Source organism: Carassius carassius, chromosome 5 (genome assembly GCF_963082965.1).
Source record: "Carassius carassius chromosome 5, fCarCar2.1, whole genome shotgun sequence".
Taxonomy (NCBI): domain Eukaryota; kingdom Metazoa; phylum Chordata; class Actinopteri; order Cypriniformes; family Cyprinidae; genus Carassius; species Carassius carassius.
The window spans coordinates 3,743,136-3,770,858 of NC_081759.1; the positions used below are offsets into that span (position 1 = coordinate 3,743,136).

The 27,723-nt window shown below is 37.0% G+C and overlaps 2 protein-coding genes across 7 annotated transcripts in view; both read right to left on the reverse strand.

The window, feature by feature from the left end:
- The window catches only part of bmpr1ba (bone morphogenetic protein receptor, type IBa), a 60,045-nt gene extending 44,303 nt beyond the window's left edge, over nucleotides 1-15,742 (reverse strand). For both annotated transcript variants that reach the window (XM_059549473.1, XM_059549474.1), the window contains exons 1-2: nucleotides 15,602-15,742; nucleotides 8,766-8,822 (exon numbers count right to left, since the gene is read on the reverse strand). The gene's annotated coding sequence lies outside the window, so the exon portion shown is untranslated. The remainder of the gene's footprint in view (nucleotides 1-8,765; nucleotides 8,823-15,601) is intronic.
- Nucleotides 15,743-18,731: 2,989 nt separating this feature from the next.
- The window catches only part of LOC132140635 (PDZ and LIM domain protein 5-like), a 48,237-nt gene continuing 39,245 nt past the window's right edge, over nucleotides 18,732-27,723 (reverse strand). For all 5 annotated transcript variants that reach the window (XM_059549480.1, XM_059549479.1, XM_059549478.1 and 2 more), the window contains 6 exons: nucleotides 26,057-26,151; nucleotides 25,193-25,367; nucleotides 22,067-22,247; nucleotides 21,348-21,468; nucleotides 20,396-20,511; nucleotides 18,732-20,314 (listed from right to left, as the gene is read on the reverse strand). In XM_059549480.1, coding sequence (XP_059405463.1) covers nucleotides 20,225-20,314; nucleotides 20,396-20,511; nucleotides 21,348-21,468; nucleotides 22,067-22,247; nucleotides 25,193-25,367; nucleotides 26,057-26,151 — 778 coding nt within the window. In that variant the 3' untranslated portion in view covers nucleotides 18,732-20,224. The remainder of the gene's footprint in view (nucleotides 20,315-20,395; nucleotides 20,512-21,347; nucleotides 21,469-22,066; nucleotides 22,248-25,192; nucleotides 25,368-26,056; nucleotides 26,152-27,723) is intronic.

A 27,723-nucleotide genomic window follows, 5' to 3' on the forward strand; every position in this document is an offset into this window, starting at 1 on the left:
TTCTGAAACAAACTGCAACAGTTTGATTTGCAAGCAGCAATGTGATGGAAGAGACACTGAAGAATGGGAATTTAAATAGACCGCAGGTGATAGGTGTCAAGACTGGATTGGTACACGTCAGGAACAGCTGACTGTTGATGCAAGCGTGACTAACGTGGCCTGACTGAACTAACGCGATGCTCGATAATATCTGTTTTTATAAATGACACTTACTTGAATGAAAAATAGCATTATATATATATATATATATATATATATATATATATATATATATATATATATATATATATATATATATATTTTTTTTTTTTTTTTTTTTTTTTTTTTTTTAAACAGGACATTTTGGGTTGATATTTTCTATATAATGCAATGTCATTCAGACAGTTTTAAGTGTGACCTTATTGGCCAAATATTTATATTACACTGATCTATATAAATGACAGATCTATGTAATAGCTGGCTATAAGATGTGTCTTTAATATGGCACAAATGAACAATGGAAATGCAATGAATCATGAAAAGGAAAGTTGTAGCATCCATTCCTGTGTTTTTTGTAATTTTCTGATGCTTTTTAGTGGTCAGCATTTCAAACAGGTGCACATTCGCAATTACCCATAATTCTACTCATGACTCTGCCAGCTGTTACTGTGCAAACCTGCAGCTCTGAATACTTAAGCAAATCAGCCATGTATGAAAACTTTGAAACCGGCACTGCTTCAACGTCTGTGGGAATTTTGTGTCTTATTTTATCATCCACCGAGTTTAATCGCAAAAAAATACTCAGCTCAGAACAAGGTGTGTCTGTTAACACTCTAGAGAAAAGGGGAAAACACACACACACACACTTCAGCCATGCTGAACCACGGGGGAACGACTTCACAGTGGACTGGCTTTTACGGCCGTCCCGTTTGGCAGTTGGATAAAATATTCCGAAGCTAAAATTAGCAGCACAGCACAAAGACCCTCATTGAGAAGGACGTCTGGCACGGAAAGTGAAATCACAGCAAACCTGTCCAAACTGTAAGATAGCTCAACAGCTCCCGATGGTTCACCACAAGACCACATCTCCAGATAAACCGTCCTGAGAGCGAGGTGAATCTGATAGTGCCTCAAATCAGACACACTTCAGACCCAAATCCTTGATGACGTGCTCTAATCCTTAGCACTGGAACAACGGTCACCTTGGAAACTCCAAGGATTCCCTCAGAAGTCCCGAAGTGTGTTTGTGTGTGTGTGTGTGTGTGTGTTTCACAGACGTATCTATTTCAGCTCAAGTCACTGAAGGTGTCGCATCTCTTCTTTCACACTGAGCTTTAACACACACAGAACAACATTCGCTCTGATGAAAGCTGCTATTGTTCGGGTAGATACTTCAGAACAATAGAAGCCATCAGAAAGGCTTCACAACACCACTAATATATCAGCCTTTTACAAGCTACAAACTAGTACATCTACATGGGTTCATCAAGAGCAGGATGGCAAAAATGCTAAGTCAGCCATTCAGAACAGCATTATTAGAGGTTTGTATGCTCTCTATACATACAGTATATATTCAGTTTTTACGACTTAAAACACGGTCATATTGCAAACTAGACTATGTGTAAACTCTAATTAAATGAGAACTTATTTTGTATAACAATATTTAAAATATTCAGAGTTTATAACAATGTTTATAAAATGTAATTAAAATATTTACAATTTCAATAGTTTAACCACAAGACATAAAACAATTATTTTTTATTTTAACATGACATTAGAAGGCAATTCTTTTAACCCTAAACATTTCTGATGCTAAACATAACTGAAACAAAAAAAAATTATAATCATTTCCAGTAATTAAAATAAGAAAAAATAATAATAATAATAATAAAACAATTATTAGATAATAATCAAAACTGAAACATAATTAAAGCTACATAAAAATATAAAATATTAATAAAAATACATAGAAAAATAAATAAAACTAAACAATAAAAAATATTAAAACCTAAAAACAGATTAAAATAGAATAAAAAAGCTGTATACAAATATAGAAAAAACGATTAAGGTTCTGTTCTCTGATTAAAATGAACTCTTGAGTGATTGCTCTGTTAGTGTGGTTCATTTGAGCAAGTGTGAACGCTGCCATCTGAACACTGGTATGCACCAAACAAGCGGACCGAGACTCATCTTTTTAGCAGCTTCCAAACAAACTTTGGTGTGGTTCGAATGATATATAAACACAACACAGACCAAATACTTCTAAACAAACCAGAAACAGGATGTAATGTCAAGATGCAACATGAATTGATGACGTGGAATGAGCAGTGTATCCAAAACAAAATTAGCAGAGGGCAAACGTGGAGCTACAAGGAAGTAAAGTTCCTTTTATGAGTGCCTTGTGAGTTCACAGGTGGCAAAAATAAAAATAAATGTACATGCAACAATGAGCACACTTAATCCAGCAGACGACATTAGTTGTATTTGACTTAAAGTGGTGCTGAGCAGACCGACCAATCAGGTTGTGAAAATATGACTATGCATTTAGGTTTGCTGTCAAAAATGCCAGTGTGAATACTAAGCGGACCAAGACCAAATGTATCACTTTTGCTACGTTTTCACCTAAATTACCCGGAACATTTGGACCAGGAACTCCCCCCGCCCAGACCTGTTGCTTTATGCGTTTCCACCACGCTGTAAAGTACCGGGAAGATTAGGCAAATAGACCGGTGACGTAGGTCTGCGCGCGTTTCTCAATACTATAATACGCTGATTTTGGACGTGCATCCTCGGTAGTTCAGACTTTGTGCATTCGACTCGGGAGTATGATGTCCGCGACGACGCAAATCCGGTAAATCTGCAAACAGCAGCGTACTTGATAACATCAGCCAGCTCGCTTTGGCTACTGCAATTTTCCTCACTGTACATTTACAATAAAATGAAATAGGATATCAAATACCACTGCCATTTTCATTTAAACATAATAACAGCTGCAAAAATGTACTTCATTCATTCATCTTCTTCCGCTTATCCGGGGCCGGGTCGCGGGGGCAGCAGTCTAAGCAGAGAACCCCAGACTTCCCTCTCCCTAGACACTTCCTCCAGCTCTTCTGGGGGGACACCGAGGCGTTCCCAGGCCAGCCGGGAGACATAGTCTCTCCAGGGTGTCCTAGGTCTTCCCCAGGGTCTCCTCCCAGTGGGACGCGCCCGGAACACCTTCCCGGGAAGGCGTCCAGGAGGCATCCGGAACAGATGCCCGAGCCACCTCAGCTGACCCCTCTCGATGTGGAGGAGCAGCGGCTCTACTCTGAGCTCCTCCCGGGTGACTGAGCTTCTCACCCTATATCTAAGGGATCGCCCAGCCACCCTGCGGAGAAAGCTCATTTCGGCCGCCTGTATCCGGGATCTTGTCCTTTCGGTCATGACCCAAAGCTCATGACCATAGGTGAGAGTGGGAACGTAGATTGACCGGTAAATCGAGAGCTTCGCCTTGCGGCTCAGCTCTTTCTTCACCACGACAGACCGGTACATCGACCGCATTACTGCAGAAGCTGCACCGATCCGTCTGTCAATCTCCCGTTCCATCCTTCCCTCACTTGTGAACAAGACCCCAAGATACTTAAACTCCTCCACTTGAGGCAGGAACTCTCCACCAACCTGAAGTGGGCAAGCCACCCTTTTCCGACTGAGGACCTCAGCCTCTGCTTCCTCAATGGAAGACGTGACAGCGGGATTGAGGAGATCCTCGAAGTATTCCTTCCACCGTCCAACGACATCCCCAGTTGAGGTCAACAGCTCCCCACCTCTACTGTAAACAGCGTTGGTAGGGCACTGCTTCCCTCTGCTGAAGCGCCGGACGGTATGCCAGAATCTCTTCGAGGCTGACCGATAGTCCTTCTCCATGGCCTCAACGAACTCCTCCCAGTCCCGAGTTTTTGCCTCCACAACCACCCGGGCTCTGCCGGAGGTGGGAGTTGAAGATCTCTCTGACAGGAGACTCGGCCAAACGTTCCCAGCAGACCCTCACAGTACGTTTGGGTCTGCCGAGTCTGTCCAGCTTCCTCCCCCGCCATCGGATCCAACTCACCACCAGGTGGTGATCGGTTGACAGCTCCGCCCCTCTCTTCACCCGAGTGTCCAAGACATACGGCCGGAGGTCGGATGAAACGACCACAAAGTCCATCATCGACCTACGGCCTAGGGTGTCCTGGTGCCACGTGTACTGATGGACACCCTTGTGCTTGAACATGGTGTTCGTTATGGACAAGCTGTAACTAGCACAGAAGTCCAATAACTGAACACCGCTCGGGTTCAGATCTGGGGGGCCGTTCCTCCCAATCACGCCCCTCCAGGTGTCACTGTCGTTGCCCACGTGGGCGTTGAAGTCCCCCAGTAAAACGACGGAGTCCCCAGTCGGAGCACTTTCCAGCACCCCTCCCAGAGACTCCAAGAAGGCTGGGTACTCTGCACTGCCGTTCGGCCCGTAGGCACAAACGACAGTGAGAGACCTATCCCCGACCCGAAGGCGCAGGGAAGCGACCCTCTCATTCACCGGGGTAAACTCCAACACATGGCAGCTGAGCTGGGGGGCTATAAGCAAACCCACACCAGCCCGCCGCCTCTCACCATGGGCAACTCCAGAGTGGTGAAGAGTCCATCCTCTCTCGAGGAGTGTGGTTCCAGAGCCCAAGCTGTGCGTAGAGGTGAGCCCGACTATCGCTAGTCGGAACCTCTCAACCTCACGCACAATCTCGGGCTCCTTCCCCGCCAGTGAGGTGACGTTCCACGTCCCTAGAGCTAGTTTCCGTGTCCAGGGATCGGGCTGTCGAGGCCCCCGCCTTCGACTGCCGCCCGATTGTCTAAGCACCGGCCCCTTACGGTCCCTCCTGTAGGTGGTGAGCCCACGGGAAGGCGGCCCCACGTCGCTCCTTCGGGCTGAATGTACTTGGTTCAGGGATATGTGTCTATATACAGCCATTACATTACAATGAAATGAAATATTATATACATTTTCCTTTTTTATTTTCATTTTAACATATAGATAAATTGAATACAGACCAAAAATAACTCAAAAACTCAGATTTGAGTTTTAAACAACTACATTCTCGCCTGAAATACTTTTAAAATTAAATTTCATGGCACAATAACAGTAATATTTTTAAAATGATTTGAATAAATGGTGGTTGAAATCACAGTGATACGTGAACTTTACCAATTAGCTTGTTTAGCGCTCAAGTCCCCCCCCCCGAAAGTTCCGGAACTTTGAAAAAGTACTACCTCGACAGCAGGGACTTTCTGAGGGGCATTTTTTTACCCAGAACTTTATTTAGTTCCTGGTTCCTGCGGTGGAAACACACCAAATACCAGGCCAAAGTCCCTAGTTCCTGGGTAAAGTTCCTGCGGTGGAAACGGGGCATTTCTGACCAAACGAACCAAGAGAACCGAACTACAAGTGTGAACGCACCCTAACAATTACAAAGGCACAAAATGACCACATTTTAAACCAAATTTAACACAAAAATATCAAAATGATTGACAGCTTCATCCCCATGACAGCGTAACGTAAAAAACAATAATAACAATACTGTAAAAGTTATGAAATAAAAACACAAGTTTTACTAAAAAAAAATAAAAATAATGTAAAGTATAAAAATGTGATTTTATAAAATGTTGCTTTTTCTATTCTCCAAAATTAACCCCATTCACTTCCTTTGTAAATGTTTTGCTATAACCATGATATTTTTTTTTTGAGAAAACAAGAGAAATGCAATGTGACAATTTAACTTAATTTACATTAAACCAGGAATATTTATAGCAGATTTACAGTTTTTACCTCTTAATCCGGGCATTTTTTACCTTTTTTCGACCAGTTACAAGCATAAAAGGTGCACGTTATTGCATTGAGGGTGATCAGCCTCTCACATGGGTTTCGCCTGTATTTCATCTTGCCCCCTCATAATCACACCACATTTTAAAACTGTGTCAGAGTGAGGCAGCACCAGCAGTCTCCCTGTTTGACACACAGGCGAGCGGCTGTGCATGTGAAATGGATATATACTGCAGCTCAGGGATGCATGATAAATGAGTTATGCAAGGGTTATCCGTCAGCAGTCTATAAGTTTATAAGTGCATACATGAGCAGACACACATACAGCATTGATCACCAGTCCAGCCACTGAGACAGGAGGTAATGAAATTCCACAAGCATAAGCACTTTAACAGACGTGAGCACTGGAGTGGGGTGTGGCAAACCGGAAAGGACGTAAATCAATCTTAATAGCCAATCACGAACACAGCAGGGCATCTGTGTAATGTCCCATGTGATAACTAGATTACAGTGACTGGTGCTTACCTGTGCTAGACTCACTGCTATGATACTAGGGTAGTAAATATATATAAAATTGGAGTCTGTAAGATTTTTTTAAGTGATTTATGCTCACAAAGGCTGTATTTGTGTAAAAAGTAATACTGAGAAATATTTATTAAAATGAAAGTAACCGTTTTCTATTTATATATATTTTAAAATGTAATTTATTCCTGTGAACAAAGTTGAATTTTCAGCATTATTATTCAAGTCTTCGGTGTCACGTCACATTATTCATTCATGATTCATCATTCTAATGTGCTGATTTGCTTCTCAAGAAACATTTCTGATTATTATCAGTGATAAACAGATGTGCTGTTTGTTGTGGAAACCATAAGTCTTTTCAGGATTGTTTGATAAATAAAAAATAAAAATAAAATACTGCATTTATAAAAATCTGCAAAAATGCACACACACACACACACACACACACTTAATTAAATGTGCATCTTCATTTTAGTTAAAGGTGCTAATCTCATAATCAGGAAATGTATGCTCTCAGGAGCACGTACATTACAAAAGCTAGTCATTTCTAGATTTCCTTTCTTTCTTTCATCTTTCTCTTTAAAGAGTGAAAATGGGTTTGTGGGTCACAATTTCTACCATTGCACGTATTTTACAGTATATTACATGCAATGTTAGAAATGTAATTTGAATTTATTGTTTATACCACATATTTATAGAGGTCACAGGCAATGCGTATACGATAATGACCGCATAACCTAAAACATGTAATTCACATTTATTGTCAGAACTATCTAATTTACTATGCATAATATTTTATTATTTTGTTTCGTTATATAATGTGATACTTAACATATAAAAAAAATCTTTTGCTTCTGAAGTATCCAAAAATAGATATTACTACATGGTTTATATGTTATTTAATAAACCACTTTCTTCCACACACAAAAACTAAAAACTGATACAGACGCCTTCCATCACATAAAATTACTCATACCATGATATAAGATTGAGTCACACCGCCCACCCGTAGTGGGTGGACTGCAGAGGGTATTTGGCTTTTGGACAATGGAAAAATGACTGACTTTTATGAGTGTGTATGGTGTTTTATTCGGCTGGTTGCCAGATCTTTTCAGAGAGAGACAGTATAATATCTGACAGCCATTAATCATAAAGCGCTCTTGGGATTTAAATGGCTCAATTTCCTCTTGATCTATATCTCTTTTCAGCAAGTGATAATATCAGCCCTGCAGACACAAGCAATCTCTCTGTCACTCACTTATACACACACAGACACACACCTGGGTCAATGGGAGGTGTGTGTGATCGTATATTACCTGAGGAATGAACTGTGATAACATTATTTCCTGCATGATAAATCACTCAGATGAACCTGAAGCCTTTATAGACTCACTAAACTCCGGACTGGAGATCTCATGCTCTCAAATGCTTTAAATCTGTAGCTTTGTCAACTGGAAAGCTCCTGGGAAGTTCCTGCAGAACGACCCATAGGAATCCCATAGGAAAGAAAAAACATGCTTGAGAGCTCATTGATATCTTAGTTATTTCTCATAGGCGACAATTTAGACATACAGCAAATTGAGATGCCATTCCGAACATATAATTTTTTTTTTCTGCAGAACACAAAATAAGATATTTTGAAGAATGTTGTGGTCTAGACAACACTCATTTTACAGACAAAATAAATATTAGACAATCTTCTAAATATCTTCATTTGTATTCCATAGAAGAAAAGGTGTACAGCTTTGAAACGAGATGAGGATGAGTAAATAAATTCAATAAAGCTGACACTCAATTCTTTATGATTTACATGCTACGGATTAAGAACTAGGATTTTTTAAATATTTTTACTAACGTGGCCTGCATCATCACAAAGCACTGTTTATTTCATCTGTATCTTCTATTCTAATGTATATTTGTATTTATTCTATTTATTTGTGTAATTGCTTGTTATTTGTTTATTTGTTCTTATTTTACCTTTATTTTGTCTTATTTTGGACACTTTAATAATGTTTGAACGTTACATTCGACTAGTAGTTTTTTGCTGTGGTTTTGAATTTAGACGCAAGAATTGTGAATTGCACTGATATCTAAAATGTATTAATAAATAATTATAAATGACAAATGATTATTAAATTGATTATTATTACTATTATAAGAAAAAAAATTAACAATGTTTATATTATTTACTTATTTTTGTCTGAAATTTTGTCTGAGCATGTAAACATTTTAAAAAATTATTTAAAAAAGAAAAAAAGTTTCAAAAAAGAGTTGAGCTCTGGATGTGTGTTCAATGTATTGTACTGGGAGAGAGTCATCCTTATATCCTTGTTTGTGCAAAACATTCCTCGCCTACTTCTCAGCATTATTATCGGTCAGAAACTGTATCTTTAGGCCCCATGAGTCATAATCCATCTGAAGAATCAATACCACTCACCTTTCTGATATAAGGACCCTCCATAACCAACCTGCAGCCAATCAGAATACAGATCACCTGTGAAGAGAAAAAACAAACAATCAAATAAGGCCATATTCACACACCTTTCACTATATACTAAATGATTATACTATGAACACTTGCACATAACACTCCAATAAATATTGAATTTTAGGGCCAGCCTGACACTTCTCAAGTCAAATGATGCAAGCAACATCACATAAACATGAATGTGTGTGTATTAATGTGAGCAGTGTCAGGGTGAGGTTGAGACCAATGGAGCTCAAACAGAGACTCCCTTTGAGTCACACACACATACACAACCACACACTTAAATACACACAGTCTGTATTAAATTCAGCTAGTCATATTAGCATTCTAATTCCAAAGGAAGTGAAAAATCTAAGAAAACCTAATAAATATAGGCGCCCAAACATAGTGTCTATACACCACAAGAATGCTAGTTTTATTGACTTTGCACACCAGCAGTACAGTGAGCTTTGTTGATTGTAACAAGACAATTTACGACAACTTTGCACACTTTCACTTCAGACAGCTTTGCAGAGATGTAATTGTTAACTAAAACTAAAATTATTAGTTCAAATAATTTTTGGTAACTAAATTAAAGCTGCAGTAAAATAAAATATAAATATTAAATTAAAAACTTGGACTGAAATTGAAAATGATAAATACTGCCTTGAAAAATAAATTGAAGTACCAAAATTACTAAAACTGAAAAAATAAAGGGATACAGAAAATAACAAAATTACCAAAACTTCCGTAATAGTTTTTCCTTTAAATATAAATATATACTTAAAGTTGGCAAGAAATTGAAGTGTTGTCAATATTAACCACATGCATTTCCAAGTAAAATGGCTAAGCGACATTGTTAGTTTTAATTAACAATATTAATAATGGTTTCCATTCATTTTAAATAATAAAATAAAATAAAATAAAATATTAGATGAAGAACTTGAAAAACGTAAAAATCAGGAAGCTGTTTTGGCAACTATGTGAAATAAGTAAGTTGAAGTACTAAAAGTGTTACTTAAAACAAATTAAATTCTAAAATAGAAACATTTAATAAAAAATGTAATTATTATTGAAAATAAAAATAATTGCACAATATAGAATATTTTAAAAAGAAAAGAAAAAAAGTTGAAAAAGTTAAAATTGAAAATAGAAAAATTAAGGCTAATTAAAGATGAATAAATAATATAATCGTATATAAATGACAATAAAATAACTGCTTATTTAACAAGAAAAAAATATAAGATGGATCTTGATTATAAGCGTTAGTTTTTGATCGGATTGTGAAAAGTCAGAGTTGAATCATCAAGTGAGTTTTATCACAGGAAGAGCAAGTTATGACATTTAGATTTCATGTTGATTATAAGTGTTCTAGTTTTGTCGACTTGCGCTGTAGATGGGGTGTACTACTCACACATTCCATCGCTCTCTCTCATACACACACTCACATCTGCTGTTTGACTCTGGCTGGTTGTTGAGTCTTTCCTGCCTAGTCCCATGACGGAAGGTGGGGGGTGAGGTAAGAATTGGACGCTTTATGCCATATGGTCACACACTCTCCAACGTGAACTCCACATAACACACATTGACACACAGCTGGACCTGATTAGTTCATGTGTGTGTGTGTGTGTGTGTGTGTGTGTAAAGCTCATAGTTTCAGGTCTCTCACTCTCTGTTCATCCATGACATTGGACCTACAGTCATATTAGTGAACTTGTTTTGATATCACACACAATGAAGATGTTACTGTTGTAAACTGCTACTGCACAACACATAACCTGAAAAACAACAATAGCCTGCAACCGATTATAGTTAGTTTGGATTCGTTGTATTTTATTTATTCAATGTTAAATATTTATAGCAACTGGCATGACTGTATAGAAAACATCTTTAATGAAGATTTCAGTGTGTTATCAGAGACTGTCTCTAAATCATTAAAGTATCGCCACTATAGCCATATTTTTGTAACAAATGCATCAATTTTAACAATACATTTTAAGATAACTACTGTGCTCTATGTTAGATTCAGTCTGCATTTTATAAAATACTGTTCTATGCAAACAGACATTTGGATGTTACTGTATATCACATCTCCCATTGTTTGTTTAATTGTGCCTTGCACCACTTAAGGTCCATCTCAAGTTAAAAATATCTTTAAAATGCATCATGAGACCTATAAATTCTGCTGTATTCTGTCCAGCTGATGTTGTTTTTCTTAACTAAGACTAGAACTATTACAAATAATTTCCATGAACTAAAATAAAGTTGAGTTTAAAACTTTTTTAGACGTTTTTCTTTTTGAAAAAATCAGACTATACAGGGTTAAGGCACATCAATCAACTAGTCCAGGGGTTCCCAAACTTTATCATGACAAGGCCCCCATAATACCACTAAGTTCTGGCCAAGGCCCCCCTTTTGCATGATGTGTTATTGAACCCATCGACAATACCTACTACGGCAAATGTAAATAAATAAACAAATTAAACATCTGGGTGAACATCCATTGACATTTATTAGTGTTGTAATAACAACATTTGTATGTCAGATCATCATATATGGTAATTTCAATATCTTCAAATCTGGAACAGTAATTTCAACATTCAACATTGTATCTGTGTGTGTCAGTCAGTGAATGGAAAAAGAAAGATCTTAAAGAGTGTGTGTGTGTGTGTGTGTGTGTGTGTGTGTGTGTGTGTGTGTGTGTGTGTGTGTGTGTGTGTGTGTGTGTGTGTGTGTGTGTGTGTGTGTGTGTGCGTGTGTGTGTGTGTGTGTGTCAATGGGAGTGCTTGGCCTGGTTGCAACATTCAACACTGAGAGAGAGAGAGGATATTAATGGGACGGATGGGCCTGGTGGCTTCTACATAGTTTGTCCAGCCTGGGCTTTATGTCTGTCAGTGCAACACGCATGTCACTCTCCACATTTAGACGTGCTCTGTGTTTTGTTTTAAGTACTTTTAAAGTTGAAAAACCAGACTCACACAAATAAGTGGTTGCAAAAGGAAGAAGGAATTTCAGAGCACTCTCAGCTAGGATTGGAAAGTCATTTCTTACATACATCCAGTAGTTAGAGAGAGAAAGAGTCTCAAATTTCATTTTTAAATCCCATGAAGAAGTCATCTCAATCAGCTCCTCTTGTGATTTTAAGTCCAGACAAGAGCCTACATCAGGGGCAAATGGGTTCCTTACCCAGTTTAGATGGGTGCTGTCAATGTCAGGGAAATATTCTCTGAAATATCCCTGGAGGTGCTCCAGGTGTGATTGTATCAGTGAAGAAATGGTGTTCAACTCACCACCAGATGACAGCAGCTCTTGGTGTAAAAGTGGGAACATTTCTGTAATTCCCTCCTTGAGCTTGTTTGACCACAGCATAATCTTCAGGGAAAAAGCACGCACTTTGTCTTGCATATGCACTATGTATGTGTCACGCCCTTGCATGCTTTGGTTAAGCACATTCAGATGACAAAAAATGTCAGCCATATATGCAAGTTTGAGAATCCAGGCTTCATTTGTAAAACGGTCAGCCAGCTGATGTTTCTCAGACAAGAGAAACTCTGCAACCTCCCTCCGCAACTCATACACACGGTTCAAAACTGCCCCTCGTGAAAGCCAGCGTACGTTTGAGTGAAGAAGCAATCCATCAAAACGGGCTCCCATTTCTTTACACAGAATAGCAAAAAGTCTGTGTTTCAAGGGGCGTGCTTTAATGAAGTTTACTACGTGTATTACGTCCTGTAGTACCTGGTTAAGCTCATCATCCAACCGTTTAGCCACCAGTGCTTCTCGATGGAGCATACAGTGCGTGAACGCTGCATTCGGGGCCTTCTGTTTGATGAGAGCTGTCACCCCACTGTTCTTCCCAGTCATAGCCGCGGCCCCGTCAGAACACACACCCACGCAACGAGACCAGTCAAGTCCATTTGAATTAATATATTCGTTCAGCACTTGAAAAATCTCTTTCCCGGTGGTTCTACTTTCAAGTTCTTTACAAAACAGTATTTCCTCAACGAACATTTCTTGGGAAATGAATCTTATGTACACAAGCAACTCGGCAGCGTTTGCCACATCTGTACTTTCATCTAGCTGCAGCGCAAAATATTCGCTAGCTCTCACCTGGTCCAACAGTTGAGCAGACACATCCTCAGCCATGTCTCCAATACGTCTGCTCACAGTGTTATCAGAGAGTGGTACAGCGTTAATTATCTTGGCAGCATCCTCACCCAGTAGCTCTTTAACAATGTCTTTAGTAGCTGGTAGTATCAAATCCTCTCCAATTGTGTGCAGCTTCTTAGCTCGCGCAATGTGAAAGGAAGCCAAAAACGATGCCCTCAATGCTCTCTCAGGGACAGTAGCTTGCCGCACGAATGTTGCTGACTGCCTGGTCAAATGTTCTTGCTTTCTTTTAAAAAAGTCAATTGGTTTTTCGGCCTCTGCTGGATGCTTCTGGTTCAGGTGACGTTGAAGTTTTGATGGTTTTAAGCATTCGTTGGAGAGTATCTCGAAGCAGAGAACGCATTTGGGGCACTCGTGTCCATTCTTGTGTGTGACGCAGGTAAATCCATACTTAATGTATGCTGCCTCATACCTACGAGTCTTAATTGGCCAGGAGTTCGTTTTCTGATTTTTTTTATCTGAGGTTTCGATTGCTGGCTCGTCAGGTTTTTTCCTTTTTAAAAATCTATCCATTTTGATAGAGGTTTGACAGAGTTAGCCAGCTAACTAAATAAATAGCTGAATAGCTGAGCACTGGCGGTTGTTACCAAGGCTACACTGACAGATTACGTGTACCAGCCAATCAGAAAGATTAGCATTAAAAGTTTAATGTTCAGATATCGACAAATTATTAGAATGCTATTTCATAACAATACTCATAATAATAATAAATATTTTTTTAATATTTGTAAAATATTTATATAAATGTTTTTTTTTTTTTTTGCTTTTTTCTTCCAACTTGCTGCGGCCCCCCTGGCGCCACATGGCGGCCCCCACTTTGAAAACCACTGAACTAGTCCATAATAAAAATATGCTGTTTAATATGCCACACCAATTCATCTAGTATACTATATTTTGATGTACTCTAAAGCTAACATGTTTTAACAATCACAAAAAATATACAAACGGTATACGCAACACAGTGAAATCAAGCTATAGTGACTTTGCTCAACACTGAAGACATTGTGTGAACTGTGCTTCATTCAACAATTGATTCTTGTGTTCATGGAGCAGATGGTTCATAAAAGTCAAAAATCAAGCAGCTAATGGACACAAACAGTCTGATTCTTTCATTATCCCAAGAGAAAATCTCTCCTGTTGTGACTACCCTCTAAGTGCTGAAAGACTAGAGGCTATCAAGATAGTGTGAGTTAACTCCTTATCAGAGCAGTTAAAAGTTTCTGTCGCTGTATCATATTCCCAGCAAACGTGTCCTGAACACCTTATATCACGACCAAATCTGCAGTGCAAATCCGTCCAGTGTGTTCTGGTTTTAGCGGTTCAAGCTGAGCTGAATCGCCAGCATTTTTGGCATATTGTTGATAACCACAAAAAATTTTATTTTCAATTCTTGTCCCTTCAAATCTGCGTTACAGTGAGGCACTTATGGTGTAAGTGAACATGGCCAATCGGTAAAGGTTAAAATACACCTTCTTCAATAATAAAGCCACAAAAGCTAACTATATTAACACAATGTTAACAAAAATAAAAAAAATTACGTTTCTGTGTAAAGTTATATCTGATTTTAAAACTTTTTTGTTTTAAAACGCAATGACAATTCAACAAAGCCGTAAAATGACTGTAAAAAATTATATAAATAGCTTTTACAGCTTCAAATAATTGAAATAAAAACCAATTGCTAAACTTCTTTTCTCTGTTTAGTTATATCCAACTGTCATTATGACAATGCAACACCATAAAACCTAAAATGACGATGATTTAAACAGTTTTTACACTGTCAAATTGAAGTAGAAAGAAGAATGTAAGTACAAAATGATAAGCTTGGAGGCACGACTATCGGTTTCTCTGACCAATAGCAGTTGTTCATTTGAAAACAGGCTGTATTTCTAATGCAGTGACACACTTCAACTTTTTTTAAAGTTCCTTTGAAGTGCAACTCCAAAATATCACATTACAAACTGTCCAAAAGCATATGACAAGGAGAATATCTTCAATTATTTCCCTAACAAATAAGTGCTGTGCTGCAATAGTACAATGATGTACCAGATGTTAATACCATAGTATTATGATATACAACACTGTACTCAATATTTACCATTTTCACTTGCTATAGTAGTTATGTGGTAATAAGTAATTCAAAGATTATGGTACCCTTCGACAAAAACATGGTAGTAAATTGTTTTTTTACTGAATCATATTGTAAACAGTTCTAAAGACACAAACTGCGAAAAATTTTGGTTTCATAAAAACCTGTGCAGTATAACAATCATGTTTTTATGCTAAACGTTGGTTATCCTAAAATGTCACAGTAACTAACGTTACAGTTAGCTAACTTACTACTAAACTATAACGTTACATCACATATAGTATTAATATATATTCTTAATATGCTCTCTTTGGAATATAGAGTACGATAGTAACTTATTTCGGTGGATATTTACCATGGTAGATGTTTGTAACAATCAATGTACAATGCAATCCGCAGTGCTAGTCAACGAACCGTCATCAGAACGCACCGATTAAATGTTACAAATCATTGAAATCAATCGCAGTTCTGTTAGGAGAGCAGATATACCAGGAGACCGATCCGAATCACTTCTCTCCGCTGAAAAGACGGGGACTGACTGTATTCTTACCCGTTCTGAAGTCCAAGTCTCCGTGATTTCTTGTTAAAAGCTCCAGAGAGTCCGCGACTCCGTGTGAATGATGTGTCAGTTGTTCTTCAGCGTTCGTCAACATCAGCAGCGCGAGACGCGCGGGAACTCCACGACACCGACTACCGGCGGCGCGCGCACGCTCACAGACAAACTCAACCCACATAGTTAAGCGCCAGGCGATTTAGGAACCTAAATAAATAAATACAAACAACGATTTACTACCTAAACAAGGTTAGTTCACATATTTAGTTTATAAAATGCATTTAGCTATTGTAAATAATTATTGCAATTTATTAAATAACAGTAGACATTTTCCATTATAACTTGTTTTATGATTCTAATTTTACAAAATAAAAATAAATAAATAAATATCCCTTTAAACATTTTAAACAGAATGTTTTGGACTGCTTTATTTCATATTTATTTATTTATTTAAATTTATATCACAGTTATTTTAATATAAAAGTTTTTGTTTCTATTTTGTAGTACATTTTATATATTTTTTTATTGTTTCCACCTTAATTTTAAAGCAATATAATTTTTTTGTTAGTATTTTATTATTATTATTAATATGCCTATATAGATTTGATCAATTTTTATTTATTAGTTTATTTAGCTTTAGTTATTTAGTACTTAAAGTTAAACTAAACAAAAATGAGAATGATGTTGCCTTGGCCACTGGCTGAAATTAAATATTTTTAAATGTACATATTTTAGTTAACATTTAGTTTATTTTCAATGTTTTTATGATTTTAGTTTTTATTAACTATAATAACCCTGCATATGGTTTAATTTCTTCTACTTTATTCTTCCTAAATTATCGTCAATAAGCAACATAATCACAACTTGTGACAATATGCCCCACTATTCAAATAAGTACCACCACAAAGGCAATGCCATGAGATACTCTTGAAAATACCATTCTCTGACGTACCTCACATACTATGTAAATACTATGGTACATATATAGTAAACAAAGTACAGATTAATTAAGGACTACACTATGATACAATTATGCACATACTATCAAAAATCTTTAATATTTAAAATAATTTGGTTAGTTAAGCAGTTTTTTTTTTACAGCTTTCATATATGAATTGAGCCACCCCCCTCAGACTAGTGTGAAGAGAGAGGACAAGGAGAAAAGACAGAAAGCGAGAGAAGGTGTTCTTTGTGGCCGGAGTGAATGTCTCATTCATGTGTTGGGCAGAGGTCACGACCCCTGAGCTCATGTGCTGGTGTGAGTTACAGCCATTACAGTCAAACCACTCACCTGAGAGAGAGAAACGCACACAACACTTCACTTTGACAAAAAACTTTTAGTTCCTTGATTTAGCTTTGCCAGATATGGCTCAATTTATAAATCTGTTGTATTATAAATATTGCCTGTTTTTAGGTTCGATCTCAGTAAAGTAGCAATACACGTCTCCTGAATCAGAAGCATGAGGAGTCATCCATGTCTGGAGCACAAATGCATCAGGGTCAATTCAAACTCTACGTTTACATTTAAAGGGGTCATGTGATGCGATTTAAATTTGTCCTTTCTGTTTAAAGGGTTACAAGCTCTTGGTACATAGAGAAGATCTGTAAAGTTGCAAAAACTAAAGTCTCAAACCCAAAGAGATATTCTTAATCAAAGTTAAGACTCATACATGCTGTCCTAAAATGCCTCGTTTAAACGTCTATGTAGCAATTTGGGAAGATTTGCATAACGCCGCCCAAATGTTCACGCAAAGAAAGAAGACGTAACCTTTTATTCTCGCTGTTGCCGCCAGCCTCAAGTTGTGGAGAAGCTGTTTCATTTTGAAAGTGAAAATACTTTGCTTGGTCTTCCAAAAGTGGACACAACTAAAAATCAGAGGTTAAGTTGTATTTACAAAACTGTTACAAACAGTTCAACCCAAATATTCAGATGTGTGCAGCACATTTTATGGAGGACTGTTTCCTGATCCTGGGAGAGAAAATTTGAATGCCGGCTGTTCTGACTCACAGTCTATAAGTACGCTTGCATATGTAAAGGATTTGCCACTGATGATTCAAACGCGAGTTTTGAGCAGTAGTTTTCAATTCCAGTCCTTGCGCCATGTGTGAACTTGTCCATGTGTGAATGTTCTGAAATGAGGTAAACTTCAACCAATTTCCCCTGCTCAAGGAGTAGGGAGCAATGAACACTGTTTAGGGACCATGTCAATGGGAACAAAGTTCATGCAAGGAGCTCAATTCTATGACTATTCGAGGACTGGAATTGAGAACCGCTTGTGTAGAGTATTGCCTGTTGTTTGTCGTTTCTTTGATCGAAAATGCAGACATGGTTTTATGTTCAAGTGGCGCGATGCGATGCAATGCAATGCGTAAAAACTCAGTTTAAGTCATTATAATCCGTAACTATGTCCCCACTGGGTGCAACAAATGGCTAGTTTGTAATGGGTTTTATTGTTTTTGTCATGCCGTGCTGTTGTTCTGACCAGGACACGCATCACAATATGGCAAGGGGTGTAACATTTCTGTCACACACTTGAGGCATTTGGTTAATCACAAAGCACTGGATATCTGGCCAATCAGAGCACACCTCGCTTTTCAGACCGATGTGCTTTTTAAAAAACGACATGTTTCGGGGCATAGAGGAACAACAATGATGTACAGTATGTGGAAAATAATGTGTTTCTTTAACCTTAAACTGCATAAACACATTTCATTACACCAAATACACAAAATAATGTTCTTTTTAGCAACATCATATGACCCCTTTAAGAGTCTGCTTAAATAAATAACACCAAATATGAGCAATAATGATGCTGCCTTGGACGGCAAATGTCCTTAAAAGGAACAATATGGAAGAACTGATTCAGTTTGAGACGTTTATTTATTTATCAGTGTGTGTGAATCTGCAAAACTATAGCCTATAAAATAGAAAATACAGCCCTAGTTACTTATTTTCACCCTTTTTTCCAAGAGAGAAAAAAAACACATTTTTGAAAAATCCAAAAAGTAAAGAAAAAAAAACGAATTCCATACGGAATTCCATACAGTTCACCAAACAAATTTCCCATGTACATGTTAATAATTGGAGGTAAATAAGAGGTAAAAGATTGAAATTAAGGGGACAGCAGAATGTTGGCATTTAATTTTATTAAAACTTGTATAAAGCAAACAAGAGTTTTTGAAGTTTTACAAAAACAGAAACTGTTGAAAGTGCAAATCTAATATATATAAAATAGATAAAACAGGCATGAAAACAAACACAATATAGTAAAATCAAGAGTCGGCCACTATATCGCATAGAAATAAATACACTTCCCTTCAATTCACGTTTACAAATGCATATTATATCATTCTACTGTGAAACTTGAAACTTGCGGTTTGGAAAAGGCTGTGAAAATGACTAAAAAGCACTATAAAATTAGTCCATATTCTGCTGTAAATTTGTGTTCCTTTTATTTTTGATTTCAGAATGCCTTTAACGACAGCTGATCATTTAGAGTTTTCATTTCCTTAATCAGTATGCTTCTTATTTATTTCTTATCTAACCTCTCAGATGGCATCTTCGTATGTTGTGAAGTTTGCTATATAAGTGGGTGACAACGTAATATTTGGCAATAGAGTGCTGAGAGGACGTGAGTTTGCTATTTTGCACTTACAGTTCCATCATTCTGTTGTGTGTGAAATAAGGTCTGTGTTTAACATAAGCTCAAGATATTTTCACATTTTATTCTACAACATAAAATACATCAGTAATACCCCTCTCGTGATTATTTTAACCTCTTATGTATGTGTCTTACATAAAGAAAAAGTGGCTAAATGGGACTACAGAGCGTGTCAGGGACATCATAAAAACTCATCTAGTCTCTAGTCGGCATTCACAGCCTTATTGTGTTTATAATAATACTTTCTAGATTTAAATTAATACTGAAAGAGTTGTCAGAAACATAATGTGACCATTTATAATTCATTTATAGCCTTTGTTTAGTTTCATACTTATAGTGACTGCTTTAGGCCTTCAAAAGTTGTGTTTATTTGTGAAGATCATCTTGATGAATAAACGTGTTAGAATCCTAAACTATGGTCAGTCACTGAGCTGCATTTCTCCAATAATCCAAATCCAATGGAAAAATCCTATTGGTTTTTGTCGAGGGAAGCAAGATGATACACACTTCCTCGCCGCAGCGTTTTATGTCAGATAAACTAAGTGCATTTCTTCAGACTTTTCTCCAATTGTTTGGTCCTTATTTTATCACAGTTTTCAATGAAGTGCGAAAATCAAAGGGATAGTTCTTCACCCAAACACATAAAATCCAGTCAACATTTACTAACACAAGTTCTAATCCAGTTTCTTTCTTCTGTTGAACACAAAATATATTTTGAAGAATGTTGACAGCTAAACATTTGGTGGTCCCCATTGACTCCCATGTTTTTTTCCCCTAATATGGAAGTCAATGGGGACCAGCAACTGTTTGGTTACACACATTCTTTAGAATATCTTATTTCTTCTTCTAACAGATCATCCTTCATTCAAACCACATCAGAACTGCTTTTCCTTTGAGTATGTGTCATTTATATCTTTGTAAATATGTGTTATTTATTTATTTGTTTTTCATTTTGCATTTATATTTTGAGAGTGTGAGCGTGTTTCTTGCAAAACGGTTTGTCCTTTTTGGAGAAGAAGGTCTGACCCTCCAGACTGACGCTGCACACCTGAAGAGAACACAGCAGACATTCATCACACAGCGCTCAGTGAACACACACACTCTCAGCTGAGCCTGAACACACACTTACTGAGCACACGAAGCAGGTGTCGTGCCAGGTGCCGCCCAGGGCCTCCAGAAACTTATCTCCTGCTTCTATGGGGAAATCACAACCACGGCAGCCCGTCCCAAACAGACTGTAGTAATCTAAACACACAATTAGAAAACTCAGAGGCACTTTAACTATCAGCTTTGTCTCTGATGTTTCTTCTCAAATTCCTTAGTTGAAATTCAAATACACACAATTGTTGCCATAATGTAAGAGTACACTGCAAAGCTAAAAAAAATTATAATAATCTGGATAGTATACACTACTGCTCAAAAGATTTTTGTAAGAAATGGATGCTTTCATTCAGTAAGAAATACACGTTGTAGATCAATAAATTGACCAAAGTGTCAAAGACATTTACTTTATAAGGTTACAAAAGATTTATACAGTATTTCAATAAATGCTGCTATTCATCAAGGACCCAGAAAAAAAAAAATAAGTCATGGTTTCCACAAAAATATAAAGCAGCATTTAAGCAAATGAGTATATTAGAAATGAATTCTGAAGATCATGTAACACTGAAGACTGGAGTAATGATGCTGAAAATTCAGCTTTGCATCACAGAAATAAATTACACTTTAAAATATATCCAAATACAAAACAGTTATTTTAAATCGTAATAATATTTTTCATCAAATAAATTTCCACGAGAAGTTGGAGACTTAGATAAAAGTCTCAATTTACTCTATGCTTGAGTTTATAAATGTCTTAGATAAATAATGTGGATATAAGAAAAATATAATTTGTTAATTTTTTCCTTTCCCATGATTAATGTTCCAATGATTGTTGAGGAAAATGATCAGCTAATGAACATGAACAATATACCGGTACAGTAAATGCAGAAAGATTTGTATGGGAGTTAAGTGATTTAAAATACCATTCATTCAGTTTTAAAATAACCGATGTCTACAGAAAGTAATGGACAAACAAACACCTCTCTCGCAGTACGGCTCTCCATCCTCAAGGTGAAAAGTATCGTTTCTTATCGGTTGCTGGCAGGATGCACACAGGAAACAATACACATGCCAGGTCTGCTTGAGTGCATTGATCACTTCCTGTTAAAACACAACAGCATCATCATCATCATCATCCATCATCTTTACATATAGACTTCCAGTCGAAAGTTTGGGGTCACCAAAAATGCATTTATTTAATCAAAACTAGTAATATTGTAAAGTATTTTGTATTGTAATATATTTTAAAATATAATTTATTCCTGTGATAGTTAAGCTGAATTTTCAGCATCATTCCTCCAGTCTTCAGTGTCACATGATCCTTCAGAAATCACTACAATATACTGATTTGCTGCTCATGAAACATTTCTGATTATTAGTTCTGCTTCCTATTCTTGTGGAATTTATTTTTTAGGATTCTATGATGAATAAAAAGTTCAGCATTTATTGTAAATAGAAAGATTTTGTAACATACTACGTCTTTAATGTGAATATTGCATTCCTGCTGAATGAAAGCATTCATTTCATTCACTGACCCCAAGCTTTTGAATGTACATGCACACACTGTAAAAAAAGACGAGAATGTTTAGGCCATCCTAAGATACATTAATGTCTCTCTGTGTGTGAATATATTTGTATCAATGAGCCAAAAAGCTCAAGCAAGCAGTTAGAGGTGTTTGTGAAACACACGCTCACAGACCCCCAGGATTTTGTACTGGCAGCGTGCGCAGGTCGGGGCGAAGAACTCCTCATAGCAGTGCTGGCAGTAAACAGAGCCCTGCTCCTCCACAAAACCCAGCTCGCTCAGAGACACACTGCAGTGAGCACACGTGAACTCCTCCGGGTGCCACGACTTCCCCATGGCCATCAGGAACGGCCCTCTGAAACACACATACATGCGTATGAAGGAGAAAACACATGGAACAGCAGCATGACTTGTGGTGCAGTACATTAGTTAAATGTTGTGTTGTGACACAGGGCAACTTCTGGTCCAATTTGCAGTTTACTCTGGCAAAGAAAAGCCCACCTAGACAGTACGAGACCAACAAGCCAAATTAGCCAAATTTTCCTTCTAGCTGAACTTTTCCATTAACATTTTCCAAAAGTAATAAGGACTGTACTGTGAAACCTTCAATGGGTTGCACTTTTTGTAGATTGTAGCCTATCTTGAATCAGAAAATAGTTATATTGTGTGTTTATCCCCCACAGCCTTGTTTTTAGTTTCATCTTACATACAGTACACCCCTCTGATCCATATAAATCATGTATTATATAATGAAACAGACAGGTAGAGCCACAAACAAACATCCTGTAATTACATTTGTTGCCACTAGTTGCACGTGAATGACACACTTCATCGGTAATCAGTAAAAATCTGAATCTCAGATGTAATTCAACAAGCAGGTGAAACAGAGACTGGTGTAATGTTTACTCCCATCTGGAATATGGAATTTGCTAAAGGAAGGCTCTTTGAGAAGAGGCCTATTCCTAATTACTGTCTCTCACACACATCCGTTTGCTGCCGTGAGTGTGTGATATCTGGTATGTGTTACACAGGTGTGTGTTTCTCAGTGGATAAGGTGGCTGACGTTTGCTCTGTAAAAGTAAGAGGTGAGTTTAGAGCAGTGGTCTCCAACGTGGTGCCCGCGGGCACCTGGTAGCCCGCGTGGAGTCTCTGAGTCGCCCGCCGAGCACGTTCTATAAATAGCCTGAATTGTAATCTTTCATTTTTTTAATGATAATGGCATAAAATGAGAAAATAACTATTGGTGACATTTCATATACCATTAAAACATAATAAAATAATTCAATAATTTAAAATATTTAGAATCTGCACGTCTCTCTATCTCTCTCTTTCTGCGTCTCGTGCGCGCACCTCTCTCTCTCTCGCGCTCTTCGTCTCGCGCGCGCGCACCTCTCTGTCTCTCTCTGTCTCTGTCTCTCTCTCTCTCTCTCTCTCTCTCTCTCTCTCTCTCTCTCTCTCTCTCTCTCGCTCGCTCGCTCTGCGTCTCGTGCGCGCACCTCTCTTGTTCTCTCTGCGTATCGCGCGGCAGAGGAGCAGCGTTTTAATTTAGTTAAACACAGATATTATGTTGCTTTTCTAATTTTACATGCAAGTATGTAAAGTATATCATTCAGTCACTATTTCATATTTATGCCGTTGTTCTTTCTCCCTTTCCCCCCGTGATTTTGTCTATATCACGAATATAAGACGACCCCCCATTTTTTAAGACAAAAAAACTTGTCTTATATTCGGGTATATACGGTAATTATATATTCAATAGTCATATTTAACAATATTACAGTTTGTTGTTGTATTTTTCAAAACTTGAAACTTTGTGTGTGTGTGTGTGTGTGTGTGTGCCTATATCAAACAAGTAGCCCTCAAGACTATTTTATCCCTTCAGGGAGCCCTCACTCACAAAAAGGTTGGAGACCCCTGGTTTAGAGTCACTATTTTAAGCTAATCATCTCATTTTCAAAGTGAAAGAGAGAGACAGACAGAGGAAAGTTCTAATGCAAAACCTACTGAGCTGCCTGCTGTGTACAGGTCAGTCAGGTGTGTCACAAAAACAATTGATCTGTGAAGAAAATGAATGGTATTTCATTCATTTTCTTCTGCAATCTGACTGTTGCGCTCCATCGGTTTTAGTAGTGAGTCACTTACAGTAGCCAGTTACTAAGCTAACAGCTAAATACTTTAATAAGCACAAAAATATTTAGCCAACGCATATATCTGAAAAAATAGAATACAATTATTAACAGTTGCTATTGAATTAATTATACTAATATATTAAATAATAATTATACAGATATTGTAAGACAAAAGACAATGTGTTTATATAAATTTCTATAGTTTGTATAATTTATCAATAGTGTTAGTTAGATAGATAGATAGATAGATAGATAGATAGATAGATAGATAGATAGATAGATAGATAGATAGATAGATAGATAGATGGATAATTATACATATATTGGAAGAAATTGTCAATGTTGTTTATATTAATTGTTTTTTATATCAACACTTATCTATATAATAAAAATTATCTGTATTATAATAATAATGAAATATTTCATTTTATGATTATATAATTTTTTATAATAAATAATCTGTTACTAAATGAATTGTACTAATATATAGTATTAACAATAAGTATATTGACATTATGGTAATAATCATAGTGATGTTATATTAATTATACTGTAAATAATAAACTATAAAAATATTAAAGAATCCAAAAAAGTATATCTCTTGTTATATCTCTCTTACATACTTTAATTTATTTATTTTGCGCAGAATTATGAGAAGGATATATGTGAGGCTGCTTTAGATTTTTGGATAGATTTGCATCCATGATTCCTTACAATGCTTACTACATAGTCAGCTCACCATGGATGTGTTATGAGACATTTTCACAGAAAAGCTCTATTTATGACTTTGTGATTTTATGAATATCTCATCCTGTAATAGTGAGCTAGAGGTGCAGAGAAAATGAAATATCAATGTCAGTATTTGTTAAATTAAAATTGAAAAGCTGACAACAACAATGAATCAATAGCACCAGCTGTTGTTAAACATGTTTTTAAGTATCACATTCATTTTGCCTTTTGCATTTTTTATATTGTGCATCTGTTCCAAAAGGAAGTGAGCTGCTTTGCCTATCTAGACAGCATTGAAGAGGATCATAAGCATAATCCCAACAAGGGACTGTTTGTTCCAAAAGTAGGTGGCAGCATTATGAAGCCTTCTAGGATATCTTATTTTGGACAAATCTAATTTAAATACAAAAGTGGATTTTTCACTGAATACTAGTTTGTGTACCTGATGATCACATCGCAGTGAGCGCACACAGGAGTGCGTGTTCCAGCGGGGATGTGTTCTGCCATCTGGACCAATGAGGCTTCGTCTTTGGGGTGTGGGCGGGGCCTGGGCCTGTCCAAGGCGGGGCCTAAAGGAGTACTGTTGCTCATGACACCAAAAGTGGGAGTGATGAGACCTGCCAAAGACACACACAAATACACAAACACTCATTAAATCTTCAACTCGTCTCTGGGTGTCTCCGCTTCTTAAATGTATTAAATGATAACTTAACGGCTGGTGCACTTTGAAAATGTCTGAATTGCTAACTGACCCTTCACAAAGACCTGCCCCCCTTAGTTTCTGTTGCTATATCCGACAAGCCATGCCGCTCTCATGTCACACATCACGTTCTCACACAGTGAAATATACATCGCTTAGCATTCATGCCGACATACAGGACAGAGCAGGCTACCTTTAGTATGAAACAAAGTTGCTGCTTTCAAATGTGATAATTTTTTTAAGAAATAAAAAATTTTTTTTTTAAGGTCTTCAATGTGACGTGACAGATGACTGTAGCGCCTCAGTTCAAGCCGCATATGAACTGATCATCTCTTCCTCTTTACTAGTTATAGCACAAAATAAACATGAATCAACATCAGAAGGTATCTTGGTTTAAAGTTTTTTGGTTTAAAGTTATATATATATATATATATATATATATATATATATATATGTGTGAAATTTCTTTTCACCAAACTAAAATTTTAAACTAATATTATAATGCATTTAAAAAAAATCTAGATTTGTAGTGTATACACAGAGCAGCGCTGTGGTCAGTATGTGGACAGGAGAGAAGCTGGATCTTCAGTGATGAGGTGATATTACCTGCTGTGCTTCTGACAGGTGTTCCTGAGGCTTTGATCATGGTCTTTACAGGACAGGTGACATGAGCACTGGGCTGAGAATCATCCAGCTCCTCACTGACACACCAAACACAGAGAGAGCCACATCATTACAAGGGCAAGCCAAGAAGAGTGCAAGTGAAGGTCAAACTGCAAACAACCTTTTATTTCATAAAGAAAGCAGTATGCAATATGTACATTGTGTGCAGTATACTGTATGACAGTGGTCTCCAACATTATTTCATTCAGGAGCATATTTTAAAAAATGAATGCGTCTGAGAACTAATAATGTTATACAATACTTAAATCTCTTAAATATAAATCCAAACCGTTATTCACGGCATTGTTCAAATGTGTTGGAAATATAAAACAAAAAGAGTTAATAACCACACTGTATTTATTTTACCAAGTTTTATGACAAAAGCCAACAAATAAAATTAGCACATATGCGATTTTTGTTTGCTTAAACAGTGAAATAAAAACATAAGAAATTGATGGCTGGATTTTTTTAAACTAACAAAATATTTTCATAAAATGTTATCTACTGACATGCACACGTTTAAATAAAGTTTTGACCATTTAAAAAAATATATATATAATATTTCAGCCTTGAATTTTTATTTTATATAAAAAAGTCAGAATGATAAATACAAAGTAAAAAAAATAAATAAAAACGCTCCATAAACAGTTCTACATGCTAATGTGCATTCTAAATATCTCAACTTCTCAGTACCTTCTCAAAAAGGTAGGCTATTTTCCATTGACTGGTTAAGATTTACAACAAAAATTCTGTCTGATTTTGTCTGATTTTCGCATTGGTCTGAACAAAAATATGGCAGACAGACTCAATGAATTTGTAAATCCACAGTTTGACAGAGCTGTTTTCACGGTAACCTCTGTAAACAAAGCTACGATGCCCATAGCTTTATTATTCATTACATAGAGGGAAGAAGGAAAGCAAATGTCATCAAAACTTTTCTGAAGACAGTCGTTTTCCTATTATGTACTCATACAAATAAATACATTTGTCGGTGTTCACTCCGTCTTGAATCGCACTCATGGAAAGCGCTTGAGAAACAATGTCTCTTCCACGGCTCGGTATGGTTTCAACTGTTTAGTTTTTTTTTTGTCTCAAGCAAGAGACTGTATTACATTCATGTTACAGGATTTTACAGATTTTTACATAGAAAGGGCGACAGCGCACCGCATTCAAAGAAACAAACATTCATGTTTTCAGAACAGCTGGCCAAATTAAAAAATTAAACTTAAATTAAATCATCTTTGAGAGCAAGGGGACCCCCTGGAGTATCAGGGACCCTACACAGCTTGCACACTTTGCGTATAGGGAGAATCGGCTCTGATTAAATCATTCATTCTTTCATATACTGTAGGTATGCATTCTTTCCCTCTGTAGTCTGCCTTCAGTCATGTTTTCACACAAAACTAAACTACTCTGCTTGTTTCGCCTGCGTGAGACGTGTTGATCAAAGCTGAACAATAGTTACTGTGAGTTTTTTTTAAATCGTGTTAATCAAATACGGGTTTAATGAAAATGTAAAAATATAATGGAAAAATTAAAATAACCTCAGGCTGATATGTCAAGTATGTCTTGGCGTGTCTGAGACCTCTGCTGTATGATCTGTCTGTACA